At 47.7% G+C, this 15974-nt stretch overlaps 1 protein-coding gene across 11 annotated transcripts in view; it reads left to right on the top strand.

Annotated features, from left to right (window-relative positions):
• The first annotated feature begins 362 nt into the window (after window positions 1–362).
• Window positions 363–15974, top strand: part of PRELID3A (PRELI domain containing 3A) — a 44609-nt gene continuing 28997 nt past the window's right edge. For 4 of the 11 annotated variants that reach the window (XM_053902368.1, XM_053902367.1, XM_053902366.1 and 1 more), the window contains exons 1-5: window positions 363–492; window positions 10415–10583; window positions 12073–12162; window positions 13185–13255; window positions 13364–13466. In XM_053902368.1, the coding sequence (XP_053758343.1) occupies window positions 461–492; window positions 10415–10583; window positions 12073–12162; window positions 13185–13255; window positions 13364–13466 (465 nt within the window). In that variant the 5' untranslated portion in view covers window positions 363–460. The other 7 variants (XM_053902362.1, XM_053902370.1, XM_053902361.1 and 4 more) reach the window with 7 other exon arrangements.

Here is a 15974-nt window from a genome sequence, read left to right as displayed (position 1 = left end):
TCAGTAGTAAAACTGTTTCTTTCTCTTCTATTCCGTGGAGAGTTTCTGGGGGACTGACAGGAGATTTTGTTTTTCTTTATACTTCCCAACAGTAGAAAACAGCCCAACTGGAAAGAGCTGTGGGAGAATTTGGATAACCTGAACGATGAGAATTAGTCCCTCACCTCCATCCCTGCATTTGCAGCTAGTGCTCTCCGCGCATCTCCTTGCCGCAGCGCAGATGCCCCATCCGCGGGGACAGCTGAGTCCCGCATCCCTATTTTTAGCCGCCACAACCCTCGTGGCCAAATGACAGGCAAGCGGGAGGTGCAGGAGAGCGCGGGTCCCGGTCCCGCCCACCGCGCGCGCGCCCCGCCCCCGCCCCGCCCCCACGCGCCGCGAGGGAGGAGCCGGGCGCGCTGAGTCGGGCGCGCGGAGTCCGAGTCGGGAACCCGCGCCTTGCGGCCAGCTGCCGGCGGCGATGAAGATCTGGAGCTCGGAGCACGTGTTCGGGTGAGGTCGGGCTGCGGGCCACGGTGGGGTCCGGACCGGCACCTGCTCCTTCCCCCAAACCTCTGGGGGCGGTCGAGGAAGGCTAGACCCCAGACCCAGCCCTCGCAGAGCCCGCCCGGCCCCGCGCTGGCGGTTCCCAGACCGCGGCCCCGGCATCCTAAAAAGAGGAAGGAGCAGGCCTTGTCCCAGCTAGGACGACGTTAGGTAGAGATCCCGCCGAGTGGTGCAGTCTGTTCGAGGGAGGGGCCGCCTGACTGACGGAGGCCCGTGGTGGGATTGCTAAATCCAGGGGGCGGGGGGCGGCCTTTCCTTTGGGGGCTGGCGGAGGGCCGAGCCGCGGGGACGGTTCTCAGCTAGCCGTCGGGGGCCGAACGGTGGGGACCGGGGCAGTGCTTTCCGCGGCAGGGCGCACCGGTGTGCAGGGAGGCCCGAGTGGACGTGGCCGGGAGAGGACCCGGCAAAGTGATGGTGCGCACTCCGCAGACCACCCGGGAGCAGGCCGTATCTCCGCCTGCACAATGCGCTCTTTGGGCAGGGCGCGCGGCGACCCGGGGAGAACAGAGGCCTGGAGAGCTGGCCTGGTCCTTTGCTGAGATTGTGTAGGGCAATTGAACACCGACGCTAAGTGAGCTCGGGAGGAAGCCAAATGTGGAGAAGGCTTGTGGGGGTCTTTCAGCCTGCATGCGCTTGTGGGCATGGAAGGCCTCCAAAGCCGGCATGGAAAACTGCGAACTGTTTCAGAGTACTTTCGTGACCTAAATGATATCTCCAAATAAGTAGCTTGATCTGTGACACTATGAAGCCATATTTTAATATTTTTTAAAGGAACAAAGATTTTAAAGATTCCTTGACCCCACTTAAGAGAAGCATTTCATTTCTGAAAAAGAAAATATTGCATGAAATGGAATTGTCATTCTTTGACCTTTTTATATAAATTATTATGTAAAATAAAAATTTATCAAGTGGTTTAAAACCTCTGAAGTTATTTTTAATGAGATCTTGAGACTTTATGGGATCTAGTTATAGTGTTGATTTTTGTACGGCCTGCAGCCTTTCTCGACTGGGGTTCCGTGAGAGATCCAGAGAAAACCCCTTGAGAGAGACTCCAGAGATTCTCTTCTCAGTCCTTCCAAGGTTGGGACATAACTGACACCATCCAGATGCAGAGGGGATAAGTTAAGTCATTGCAAACTGTATGCCACCTGAGAAGGATTATCCTAGAAGTTCATGAAATGTTGGTTGACAGGCAGAAGTGAATGGTCAGCTGTGAAAAGTCACTATTGATAAACACCCATTTAAAGTTCAGTGATTCTTTTTTTTTTTTAGAAAAAATTTTTTTTAACGTTTATTTATTTTTGAGACAGAGAGACACAGAGCATGAATGGGGGAGGGTCAGAGAGAGGGAAACACAGAATCTGAAACAGGCTCCAGGCTCTGAGCTGTCAGCACAGAGCCTGACGCGGGACTTGAACTCATGGACCGCGAGATCATGACCTGAGCTGAAGTCGGCCGCTTAACCGACTGAGCCACCCAGGCGCCCCTAAAGTTCAGTGATTCTTAATGCATTTGCAGACTTACACAACCATCACTGTAGTCCAGCTTTAGAACATTTCCATCATCCTACAAAGACCCCTCATGCCCATTCACAGTCCCCCGCCACTCTCATCTCCAGCCCCAGGCAACCACCACTCTGTTTCTATAGATTTGCCTTTTCTAGACATTTTGTATAAATCTCATCATACAGTACGTAGTCATTTGTGTCTGGCTTCTTTTATGTCTGGCACGTATTTTTTTGAGCTTCATTGGTGTAGTAGCCTGTATCAGTCCTTCATTCTTTTACCTCATTCATTTTGTGTCCTTGGCACTCTGCCAGTGCCTGGCACAGAGTAGGTGCTCAGTGAGGGGCTGAGGAATCTCCGGGAAACCAGGTGCCTTTGCAAATGAGGGCAGCTGGCAATCCACCAAAAGAATTCAGTGAGCCCCCAAGCTGTGGGCTAAGTGCTGGTCCTCTGCTCCCTGCCCCCTCCTTTTCTTTTAAATGAGAGAAATTGAACATTACAGACAAAAGTTGAGTGCCTTCCAGTGCTCTTCCCTTTCTCTCTCCCCACAGGCAGACAAAATTATGAATTTGGTGGGTATCCTTCTGAAGGTCTATGTTGCAAAGGTCCATTTGACTACGTTTATGTGTGTGTGTGTTCACGTGATATCCATGGGATGCCGTTTATTGTTTTAAAATAGGAATCAAGATCACCTGGTACAGGTCTTTTGACCATTTCCCTTTCTTCACAACAGTGTGTTAAGGAGGTGTGTGTGTCTCATAGCTGCATGATATTCCATTGTATGAATATGTCACAGTTTATCCTGTCTCTTATTGAAAGAACATGACATTCCCCCTTTATTCCACCATATCATTCCATATCATCCACCCCTGTGCATATTTCTGATCCATTTAATCAAGGGCCCATTGGGTTAGTGATTCTCAAACTTTTCAGCCTCAGGACCTCTTTACACTCTTAGAAAATGTGAGATACCCCAAACAGTTTTAATCTGTGTTACATCTATCGATATTTACCGTATTAGAAATTAAAACCAATAAACTTAAAAATATCTATCAATTTATTAAAAATAACAATAGACCCACTGTATTAATGTAAATAACATTTGTATTAAATAACAAACCTATATTTTCCAAAAGCACAAGAAGTTGTAAGAAGATTGACGCTGTTTGATATTTTTGTTGTTAATTTCTGGCTTAATAGAAGATAGCTTGATACTCATGTCTGCTTCTGTATTCAGTGTTTTGCAGTCTGTTATTTTGGTTCAAATATACGAATAAAACCCAGCCTCACTCAGTATATGAATAAAACCCATTTGGAAAAGGCAGCAATATTTTAATAGTCTTTTAAAGTAATTGGGGCTATTTGCTGCTACAACAAGACAAGTGGTAGTTTCTGAAGTTTGTTGCAATGTCAACTCCAAAGCCATAATTACCAGAGTAATCGGCCCAGGTCTTTCAGTCCTGTATGATTTTATGACATTATGCACCAGTCACTTGGCATATATGGGTTCGTCAGGTTTACAGTATGGGACAGTCATCAGGCTCATGGTAGAGGATACAAGTTTTCTAAAATTCCATTCTGCACTCAGAAGCTCAAATTTTCTTTGGGAGCAAATACAATCAGTTGTTGAAGTGATAGGTTCACTTTATTAATTTTTGAGAAAATGTCTGCCAAGTGCCTACGTCTGAATAACCAGAGGTCATCCATCTGTTGTTTTACTTGGAGTGGTGGGCCGGAAAGAAGCAGCCACGAGGGCCCCCCCCACCCAACAGCTGCCCCGCACTTCCCCAGCCACCATGCACCTGCACGTGCAGCTCGAGCGCGTCCTGCCTGCATCGTGTTCTCTCGCTCAGAATATCAGTAGAGGGGGGACTTAAGGGTCTAAATGTAAAATTAATAGTCTTACTATTTCATAATGGATATTCTTTTTTTTTGAATTTTTTTAATGTTTACTTATTTTTGACAGAGAGACAGAGAGAGAGAACATTAGTGGGGGAAGGGCAGAGAGAGAGGGAGACACAGAATCTGAAGCAGGCTCCAGGCTCTGAGCTGTCAGCACAGAGCCCAACACGGGGCTCGAACTCAGAGACCACGAGATCATGACCTGAGCCGAAGTCAGACGCTCAACTGACTGAGCCACCCAGGCGCCCCATAATGGGTATTCTTAAGAAGACACTGGCATTGTTTTCCTGAGTGCATGTATAGCAGTGGGCGCTGACCCCAGGTTTGGGTTCAGGGCCTTAATTCACGGTGGGAGGCCAGCAAGCTTTACTCTCTGTTACTTTTGCAGCATCAGGGTAAATGTCAGTATGGTGAAAAAGGCCAATCATGTCTTAGTAGCATTGAGACACTTTGGGCCTGGCAGAACTCCCCAAAGGGCCCGGGAGCCTCCTGGGTGTGGACCACTCTCTGAGAACCGCTGCTCTGGGCCTAGAGTTGCTTTGGGTGGGTGCAGGGACGCGTCGCCTTGGTTATGGCAAGTTATATATGTATTTTTAAAAGCTTGTTATTATGGAAATTTTAAAAGTATGCAAAAACAGAGAGCTGAGAATAGTGAGTGCCCACTGCCATCTCCCACATTGACAGTCACCCTGTTGCAGCCAGGCTTGGCTTCACGTGTCCCCACCCACTGCTCCCCACCCCCCCAAACCCCCCACTGCCGGTTATTTCAGGCACACCCCAGGCATCCTATAATCTCATCCCACTCATCTTTCTGCCACCCTGGCTGTGCGTAGACAGATGTCTCTGTTACTCCTTTCTGCTCCCCAGTGTGCCAGGTGGGCCTAGTGCTGCCACCTTCCAGGCACTGCAAGAGTGCTGCCCGGCCCTTCAGTGGTGGCACTGTGCTCTGAGGCAGCCACTCTGTCGTGGGGGCCTCCCACCCTGGGACCAGGTTCCCACTGCACCCCGATCACCTGAAGTGATAGCCAGGTGTGACCTGAAGGTCACCAGGAGTGACCTGAAGCCATAGCCAGGACCACGCACCCCGGAGGATGAATTCCAGCCGATTCCTGTCCTGCCTAACCCAGACCCTGTGCCTGAGCCCTGACACCAGGGCACCTGCCTGCTCAGCGTCTCTCAGGGCCTGGGCCAGTGTGTCACTGGCAGCTCCAACTCCCCCCTTTCTCCTGTCCTCCCCAACACTCCATATGGCCAGACTTCGCCATTTTTGCCAAACAAGTGTCAGGCTATTGCCTTCAACCAGGAAGTGTGTGATACTGACTTGCTGTACTTAACACTTGTTATTTTAAAAAATGTTATTTCCTGCATCTGTTGATGTCTCTGTTAACCAATGTGGTCATTCTCCTATAATCAGTAGGATTATTTATTATGTGAGTGTCATAAGTGGCTTGTATTTAGTGTAAATCAGTGAGAAAGATATAAGGTTTCTATATAAAAGAAAGATTATTGTGTAATATTTGCTTAATACCAATATTTCTTCAACTTTTTGATAGTTTTAAGTAATTTTAAGAGGCAAAGCCTATTCTGCTTAAAGCAGGGATTTGTAGGGGAACACCTCTTAGGACCTTAGCCTGCAGCGCCCACAGAGTATTTCGTTGAGAAGGGCCCCATGTAACTAGGTCCCTTGCAGCTTTCATGTGTGTCCGGATTCTCCCTCCTTCCCTAGATCTTGGATGACCATGCCCCTGACCTTTCTTCCTCAGAGAGGGAGGCTCGGCTGTCTGGGTCCTACAGAGTGATCGGTGCAGCCACATCTCTGCTTTTTCATCCCTTTATGTTACAGCTAGTAGATGCATTAACTCGGTGACATGATTCCACAGTCTGAAAAAGCATTTCTTTGTTTAAGAGAGGGAATTTTAGACCAGTTCCTGCCAATTTAGAGGTCATGGAACTCAATGGAAAGAACATAGGGTAGGGGGCTGGAAGACCCAGTTCTAGTCTGGGCCCTGCTGCAAACTTTCAGAGCTGGGACAGACTTTTATGGGGATAAAGTAAATTAATGGTCAGTAACTGATATTTTAAAAGGATGTCAAATATGGACCAAAAACATTCAATTTTTTCATAATATTTGATACTTGGTTTAGTAAATCCATTTCCAGGAATTTATCTTAAGGAAGAATTAGATGAATGAAAGATGAGTGTAACCAGCGCTCACTACTGTCTGTATTTTGCCGAGTAAACTAAATAACCCACCACAGGGGGCACCTGGGTGGCTCCATTGGTTGAGCGTCTGACTCTTGGTTTTGGCTCAGGTCATGAACTCGCGGTTTGTGAGTTCGAGTTCCATGTTGGGCTCTGTGCTGACGGTGTGGAGCCTGCTTGGGATTCTCTCCCTCTCTCTCTCCCCCTCCCCTGCTGGCTCTCTCTGTCTCTCTCTCTCAAAATAAATAAATAAACTTAAAAAAAAATAACCCACCATAGGGAACTGGTTGAATATAAATGTCTGCAGGGTAACCTATTGTGCAGCTGTTTATAATCGCATTTCTGAAAATAGGTTCATGATCTAGGAAGATGTTCATCATTAGTTAAATATAAAAAGCAGATGATATGATAAATCTGACTATGGTTTGAGCCTGATGCCAGTTTAATCTTTTTAAGGTGCGTGCGTGTGTGTGTGTGTGTGTGTGTCTTAGTTTTGAGTCTGGGCTGTGTCTACACGTGCTGTTTAAACTTGTCTGAGTGTGTCTGAAGAACGATGGTGTTGTTGACATACCCAGGGGGGCTCGGGGGCAGGGGGCTCGGATGCCCTCTGCGGGCACACACACTGGAGGAAGGAAGAATTAGGGGAATAAGCGCTCAGGGGAAGGGTCCACTCTGAATACTTGAAGGTGGTGCCTGACATCCTGTGGACCACCATAGGAGTTTCGAGCCTCAACTAGCACTGAACAAGCATTGTCCCAGCAGTGGGGCAGCTGTGGACGTGGCTTGCGACCTGACAGCAGGAAACAAAATAAGGACAAAGATATCCACCCCCCACCTCAAAGGCTCAGGGCAAGAGAAGGAGAGGTAGCATCCTGTAGGAGAAGGACGCCCTCGGGGACTCCTGCACACGCTGTGGTCATCTTTGGGTAGTGGAATTGTGGATGGTTTTATTTTCATAGTTTTCTTTATTTTTCAGTATTTTGGACACTTATTTTTTATAATCAGAAAAAATAGGTTGGCCACCTCACATCACATCCCACTTAGAAGTTGGAATAAAGTACAGTTGACCCTTGAATAATGCGGGTGCTTAGGGGGTGCTGACCCCCTGCATGGCTGGAAATTGTGTATAACTTAAAAAAAACAACAACAACTCTTTCAGTAAATGGCCCAACTATCCACACAATTGTTCGAGCCCAAAACTTGGGGCTCATTCTCGAATCTTCCTCTTTCCTTATTTCCAGGATTAACACATAATTTATCATCCAAATTAGGATGTCTTTGAAAGTAAAAGGGGACACTCTTAGTATGTGCTGTAAGACAAAAGGCAAAAACTGGAACTGTCCTGGGCAAACTGGAATATATGGTCACTTTTCTTTCTCTCACAATTTGTTACAAAGTACTACTACTTCCTAAATATCTTTTTTTTTTTTTTCTTAATTGAAGTATAGTTAACACACAATATTATGTTAGTTTCAGGTGTACCACATAGTGATTCAACATCTTTATATGTCCTGCTAGGTTCACTACAGATGTAGCTACCGAATGCTATTACAGTACCATTGACTACATTCCCTATGCTGTACCTTTCTTCCTTTCTTTTCTCTTCTCTTCTTTCTTTCAAGTTTACTGATTTATTTTGAGAGAGAGGACACAAGCAGGTGAGGGGCAGAAAGAAGGAGAGACAAAATCCCAAGTAGGCTCTATGCTGTCAATGCAGAGTTCAATGTAGGACTTGAACTCACAAACCATGAAATCATGACCTGAGCTGAGATCAAGAGTTGGACGTTTAACTGACTGACCCACCCAGGTCCCCCTCTGCTGTACCTTTTATCCCCATGACTTAATTCATTCTGCAACTGGAAGCCTGTATCTCTTAGTCCCCTTCACCCATGCTGCCCATCCCCCATAGCCCCCTCCCCTCTGACAACCACCAGTTTGGTCTCTATATTTATGCATCTGTTTCTGCATTATTTATTCCTTTGTTTTGTCTTTTAGATTCCACGTATAAGTGAAATTCTATGATATTTTTCTTTGTCTGACTTCCTTCATTTAGCATAATACCATCTAGATCCATGATGGCTCCTTTTTCATGGCTAAGTAATATTCCATTGTACATGTATACCACATCTTCTTTATGCATTCATTTGATCAGTAGACACTTGGGTTGTTTCCATATCTTGGCTATTATAAATTATGCTACAATAAACATAGGGATGCAAATATCTTCTTGAATTAGTATTTTCATTTTCTTTGGGTAAATACTCAGTAGTGGAATGACTGGATTGTATGGTAATCCTAGTTTTAATTTTTTGAAGAACTTCACACTGTTTTCCACAATGGCCTGCCAATTTGCATTCCTACCATGAGGGTTCTATTTTTCTCTCCATATTCTCACCAGCTTCTTGTCTTTTTTATTTTAGCCATTTTTATAGACATAAGGTGATAGCTCCTTGTGGTTTTGATTTTCATTTTCCTGATGATTAGTGATCTGGAGCATCTTTTTGTGTGTATGTTGGCCAACTATATGTCTTATTTGGAAAAATGTCTACTCAGGTCCTCTGCCCATTTTCAATTAGATCATTTGGGTTTTTTTTGTATTGAGTTGAATAAATTCTTTATATATTTTGGATTTTAACCCCTTATCAGATATACCATTTGCAAATATCTTCTCTCTTTCACTGGGTTGACTTTTTGTTCAGTTGATGGTTTCCTGCACTGTGCAAAAAAAAATTATTTGGGGGGAGGTGTAGTCCCAATAAATTTATCTTTGCTTTTGTTTCTCTGCCTTAGGAAACATAGCTAGGAAATTATTGTCAAAGAACTTACTACCTATGTTTTTCTCTAGGAGTTTTATAGTTTTACATCCCACATTTAGGACTTTAATCCACTTTGAATTTATTTTTGTATATGGTGTAAGAAAGTGGTCCAGTTTCATTTTTTTTTAAGTTTATTTATTTATTTTGAGAGACAGAGAGCAGCACATGCACGAGCAGGGGGAGGGGCAGAGAGAGAGGAGAGAGAGAATCCCAAGCAGGCTCCGCACTGTTAGCACAGAGCCTGACGCAGGGCTTAATCTCAGGAACCATGAGATCATGACCTGAGCCGAAATTAAGAGTCAGAAGTTTAACCGACTGAACCACCCAGGTGTCCTTCCAGTTTCATTCTTTTGAATGTAGCTGTTCAATTTTCCTAGCATCATTTACTGAAGAGACTGTCTTTTCCCGATTGTATATTCTTGTCACCTTTTAGGTAGATTAATTGGCCATGTAAGTGTTGGTCTATTTCTGGCGCTCTGTTCTGTTCTTTTGATCTGTGTGTCTATTTTTGTGCCAGTACCATACTGTTTTGATTACTACAGCTTTGTAGCTTACCTTGAAATCTGGGATTGTGACAACTCCAGCTTTGTTCTTTCTGAAGACTGCTTTGGCTATTCAGGGTCTTTTGGGGTTACATACAAATTTTAGTATTATTATAGTTCTGTGAAAAATGTTATTGTCATTTTAATAGGGGTGGTACTAAACCTGTAGATTAAAAATTATGTACAACTTTTGCTTCCCCCAGAAATTAACTTACTGCCTACTATGGACTGGAAGCCTTACTGACAACATGAAGAGTTGCTTAACACGTATTTTATGTATTATATACTGTATTCTTACAATAAGCGAGAGAAAAAATGGTATGAAGAAAATCATAAGGAAGAGAAAACACATTTATAGTACTTTTCTGTATTTATCGAAAAAAATCCACATGTAAGGGGACCCACGCAGTTGAAACCAGTGTTGTTCAGGGGCCGAGCGGTGGAGGAAGTGGAGGACGGGAAGGTGCGGAGTGGGGGTGGGAAGTGGTTCGTTCGGCCAAGGCCCCAATGTCGGGGTGGCCTGTGAGGGCAGCACCTGGGCCAAGAATGCAGACGCACTGAACACGGCTGCCAGCAGCCTGAGACCTCTGTGTCCCCAGTGTCCTGCGTGTCCTCCCAGGCAAAGCCTTCCGGTTGCCCCTGGTCAGCCCAGAAGGATCACAAGATCCAGGATTTGGGTGTGGGGCCGGATGCCTCAGACAGATTTGTTTGCATATACCTTTAATTAAAGCCAAAAGGAAAAAAGCTTTTAATGAGAACATTAACACTGATTTTCATTTCACTCTGCGGGCCACAGCAGCTCTGCCCCCCCCCCCCCCCCCCCCCCCCCGTGCCTCTGTGGCACACTTTACAAATGTAGGGATTGCTTGCTTATGCTGGGTGGTTGTATTTTTCCCACCAGCCACCCATGGGACACCGTCATCAAAGCTGCCATGAGGAAGTACCCGAATCCGATGAACCCCTGTGTCGTGGGAGTTGACGTGCTGGAGCGCAGTGTGGATGGCCGGGGCCGGCTTCACAGCCACCGGCTCCTCAGCACCGAGTGGGGGCTGCCCGGCTTCGTGAAAGCGGTGAGGCTGCGACTGCGTACCCCGCCGCGCCCGTACCGCCCCGCCACACCAACCCGCACATGCCGGCCACACCGGCATCGCCCGGCTGCGCCCACGTTGGCCCGCTCACCCGCATGCCCAGGCTACCCCCAGGCTATACCTGCGTCCTCCCCACCGCACCCGCATCGCCCCTGCTGCGCCCACAGCCCTGCTCGGGCTTCACCCCCGTCGGCTCCCTGTGCTCGCATCGCCCTGCCCGGGCCATACCCACAATCACCCAAGTTGCACCCTCGTTGTTTCTGCTGCATCTGCACGTGCCCGGCTGGTGCCCATCTGCAGAAGGTGACAGCCTTCCCTGAGAACACCCGCTCAGGACTTCAGAGAAACCCGAGAGGTGGTTTGTTTCTCTGTAAACTTCATTTAATTTTCTATCTCTGTGGGTCCTGAGGTCTCCTGACGTGTGGCGTGGCTCCCCCACCCTCAGCCCTGGCCCTACCCCCATAGACTCCTGCGTCACTCCACGGTCCTGTGTCCTAACTGGATACGCAGACTGGGGGCTCCGACAGACGGTTGTTTCCTCACAGCTCTGGAAGCTGGAGGTCCGAGATCAAGGCAGGGGCAGGCTTGGTTCCCCTGAGGACCGTGAGGGAAGGGTCTGTCCCAGCCTCTGTCCTTGGCTGGCAGACAGCTGCCCTGCTTCCTCTGCAGGTGGTGGTCCCTTGCCCTCACGCAGCTCTGGCGTCTCCCTCTGTGTGTTCTTATCTCTCCTTATAAGGATACTGCTCAGGCTGGGTTAGGGCCCACCCTGATGACCCCCTTTTAAACTTAATTAATTACCTTTCAAAAGACCCTGTTTCCAAATACAGTCACATTCTGAGGTGTTGGGGGTCAGGGCGTCAACATAGGAACTTTGGGGACACATTCGGTCCTGACAAGTCTCTTCCACAGAGCCATCAGGGAGGTCATGGACAATGTAAATCTGAGCATGGCTTTCTCCTGCCCATATGGACCCCCGTCCTCCTCTCAGCACAGAGTCTAAGCCCTGGCGTGGACCCAGCACGCCAGTGGGCCCACATTCTCCCTCTCCTGCCATGTTGGCCTGTCACTGTGCCAGGAGCTCAGCGCACAGGTCTGGCCCTGGGAGGTGACTGCAGCTGACCTGCTAAACCCAGAACTCTGCGTGGTGCCCTCCTTCCCTGGCTTTGCCACCTGGCAGAGGGGCCTTCCCCATGCTCCCCGCCTCTCACTGTTCTTTTCTTCGTCAGGGCATTTATTACTGTCATACGCTCAACTCTATCTGAATCCATTCATTTGTTCAATGTCTGCCTCCACTGCTGGTACAGAGACCCACCGAAGGAGCTGGGCAGGGCCGTCCGTGGCTGCGTACCCCCTTGGGTCATTTGTTGAATAGATAAAGGAATTTATTAGTAAATGAGATGGCATTTTGTGGTTGATGCTACAAAATGAAATTTTTGACACATTACTATGCTAGTTTTGCTTTGTTTTTTAGATTTTGGGAACCAGTAGGACTTTGACATACATCAAAGAACATTCCGTTGTGGATCCAGTAGAAAAGAAAATGGAACTTTGTTCCACCAATGTAAGCAATGGCCTAAGATGAGAAAGGTGCTTGGTATTTCCTGGTGATGGTGGGTAATATCTTCATTTAATTTTATTTCCAGTCCACCTTTGGTCTAAGTGATCTTTTATTTTTAATAGAAAGGCTAATTTTATTTAGCAGTATTTTATTTATCTTTTTATTTCGGTATAATAAGCGCATAGAAAAATGTCTGTAATGAATTGTCACAAAGTGAACACACCTTTGTAACCAGGCAGATCAGGAACAGAATGTGACCAGACCCCAGGATCCCCCTTTATGCTTCTTTCTGGGGGGCACCCCCACCCCACCCCCAAGATAACCACTATCCTGACTTCCAACAGCACACATGATTTTTAGCACTAAGTTTTTTATTTCTTTTTTGTTTTGTTTATTTCTTTTTGAGAGAGAGATAGAGCATGAGTGGGGGAGGGGCAGAGAGAGGGGAAGGCACAGAATCCAAAGCAGGCTCCAGGCTCTGAGCTATCAGCACAGAGCCTGATACAGGGCTTGAACCCACAGACTACGAGATCATGACCTGACCCAAAGTTGGATGCTTAACTGACTGAGCCATCCAGGCGCCCCTTCGGCACTAATTTTACAAGCACCTTTTCCCCTTCACTCCTCTCAGAAAAATTTATATTGGCCTACTGCACATTCAAAAAATTTGGGGAAAATGCAGAAGCTAGAAACACGGTTTATTTTATAAAATCGTATTCTGTACAAAAGCTTATCAGCAACTTTGTGCTCATTTATCTGGATGGTAACCCTGAATGCTTTTGTAGGACTGTTGATGGGTTGGCAGTTTGAAAGTGCCTTGAGGCCAGGCCAGACTTAGGTTTGGGTGTGGAGGACATGCAAAGGCTGCCAGAAGGAGCGGCCAGGGCTGGGTTTCCCTGGGACTTCGTGTTTCTTCTGTTCTGGCTTCAGTAAGTGGTGATTTGAGGATGGAAGAGTATGAGCAGGTGGTTTGGGAAGAAATGCAAGAGAAATAAAACCTAAAACCATTTTTTGTTTGCTTCAAGATCACACTCACAAACTTGGTGTCAGTGAACGAGAGGCTGGTATACACACCCCATCCAGAGGACCCTGAAATGTAAGCCATCGTGTCCTGGGATTGACACGTTGAATTCCAAGGTCAGGGTGGGCTGGAGCCTCCCCTTCCTCAGGCTGCCCAGCCCCTTTACTTCCTGCTTTTCTGTAGGACTGTGCTCACACAAGAAGCCATCATCACCGTGAAGGGGATCAGCCTCGGCAGCTACCTGGAAAGTCTGATGGCCAACACAATATCATCCAATGCAAAGAAGGTATGGATCTCAGTCCCGGGCCCTGTGTGCACCCCAGGTGTTAAGTGCCAGGTTTAGGGGGTGAAAGATATAGGTCCGGAAATCCTACTGAGTGCTGCGGCCCTCCATTACTAGCTGAGCTCATGATGGATGTCACAGCATTTTCCACTGTGACATTCAAACCTGGCCGTAGGGAGGGCTGGCCCAGGCCTGAGGGGAAGTGCCCGGTGAATCTGGAACGTAAACTCAGCGGAAGCAACCACCGCTTCCAAGAGCCAAAATAGCACAGGCTCAGTGAACAGAACAAACCCCACACATTACCATCTTCAGGCAGGTTATTCGGGAATTGTCGTAGTACAGCCTACTGAATAGGCACCTAGCGGCTTTGGCTGAACCTCTCCTCTGCGAAGTTCCCTGGAGTCAGCTGCCGTCTTTGCGCCTCCCCCCTGGCAGGATTTGGGAATAAGCTTTGTGGAGGTGGCAGGAGAAAGGTTGGATCGCAGGAGGCCGTCCTCCCCAGGTCCCTAGCTGGAGGGCTGCCTTAGTGAGGCGGACACTGCTCACGGAGTCCAGGTTGCCCCTCCTCTCCAGCACAGCTGATGGAAAGAGCTTGGATGTGTGGAAGCCGTTATACGAGTTCAAGGTAATGTCACTCGAATTCAAGGTAATGTCACTCGCCAGAGCAGGGCCTTTGCTATTTAGCTTACCTCACTGGCTGACGTCTTCCTGGCTGTCCTCCCTTCCCCTGCTCTCTCCTGGTTTGTTTTGGTCAGAAGCAATTCTTCATTTTGGGGATCTGTGGGATGCCTACCGTGCTTGGCATAATTTAACTGGAAAGCCACTCACTTCTGGCTCGCATTTAGCCTAGGCACCGATAGAAGAGCAAGTCTTCCCTGTTTTTAAGAAAAATCCCGATTTGAGAAATGTTGGCATTAGCTCAGCTCAGTTCAGGGGAGGGCAGGGAAGGGGGTATGCAGTGCCCAGAGCCGCATGCCTCGTGTCCTCACTGCAAGCCCTCTTGGGAGGAGACAGAACCTTACTTACCTTTGTGTGGCCAGTGTCTGGCCTAGGGCAGGCGCCCTAAATGTTTGCTGAAGAAAATAAATTATAGGAGGAAGGGACTACTTGGTGAGTCCAAAGCCACCTGAGACCTCTTATGAGAAAAGTCAGGGGAAACTCAGTGAGGCCAAATGATTTTATGTCACTTTACGTTAGGGACTGCTGTGTTGAATCACTCCCCCCCTACCCCCGCTCCAGCTGTGTTACCACTTCAGCGCATCCCAGCAGCTAGGAAGATGCCGGGACAGGAGACAGGAGAAGGGGAGCAGGTCGTCCTGGGATTTGGGTGGGATGAGTCATTGAGAAGGCGGTGAGGCTGCCCCCTTGTCCTGCACTCAGGAGGTGATAGCGTAGATGGTAGGTGCCCCTGTTGGTGCAGCCTGAGCCTGTGCGAGAATTTCAGGCAGAACACCTACCACCTTATTTCTGAGCTTGAAAAACTGTCTGCTTACGGTGAAAGGTTATTCACAAATGGTTACTGTGTCTCCTTTAAAGCCGCAGCGCTTTCCTTGTGCCATTTAAAATCCAGGTTGTGGCTGGCCGTCTGCAGTTCGAGAAGCAGGATTTCTTACACCGTGTTGAACTCTTTCTTTGTTGCTCCAGGGGTGGGCTGCTATTGAGTGGATAATTGAAAATTCTGAGCACGCTGTGAGCTAACGGGGTCTGCACCTGCACCTTGTGATGAACAGTGGTAACTATGGTATTCTTTAACCCGGTAGAGAACCTAGCATCTTGCTAACCGTGTGCATGGTGTGCAGTGGGGGGTGTTTACAGGTGCAGCTGCATGTGTCTCCAGCCCGGCGCTCCTTAGTGTCTTCTGTAACGGAAGCAGTCATTAGTTCATCCTCTTCCTAAATTATCTTGTTTCATGGCAGGATTTATTTCCCAGGAAGACTTGATCATTTGTTATCTGGTCTCAGATAGAGGCTGTTCAGATTTTCCCAAGCCATTCTCAGGACCTGCTTGCCTAAACATTTCCTGTCATTAGCGCATTATCAGAAGGAGGCTTTCACTAGTAGTTCCAGACGGTGTCAAAGGCCGATCAAACGGGAGAATTTTTTCATTTTGGGCAGGGTCTGAATATTTGTACATGTTCTTATAAAGAATGCTGTGTGCCTTTGTGTCAGCGCTGCGGGCTCAGGGGGGAATCCTGCTCCTCGCCTGCTGCCAGCCAGCACCCAGCCACGTGACTGCCGCTGGCTTTTTTCTTTTAGTGGCAGAAGCCATTTCTAGCATCTTCTTGAGCTTCACAAACATTCCTTGATTTCCTAGGCCACCAGTGACTGGACCATCAGGAAGGGATTTGACACTTAATTGGTCGGCAGTCATCTTCATACTTCGTAGGAAAGTCAGGGTTTCCTGCTTCCCTCTGTTTAGGGAATCCTTATACTCCTGCCTTGAAACCCCTCACCCTACTGACTTTCCATACTGTGCTGCTCTGGGCCCCGCTTCCCACGGTTGGTCTGTCTG

This window comes from Panthera pardus, unplaced genomic scaffold (genome assembly GCF_024362965.1).
Source record: "Panthera pardus isolate Hobbes unplaced genomic scaffold, ASM2436296v1 HiC_scaffold_15, whole genome shotgun sequence".
NCBI classification, from domain to species: domain Eukaryota; kingdom Metazoa; phylum Chordata; class Mammalia; order Carnivora; family Felidae; genus Panthera; species Panthera pardus.
This window is presented reverse-complemented; position numbering and strand designations above follow the sequence as displayed.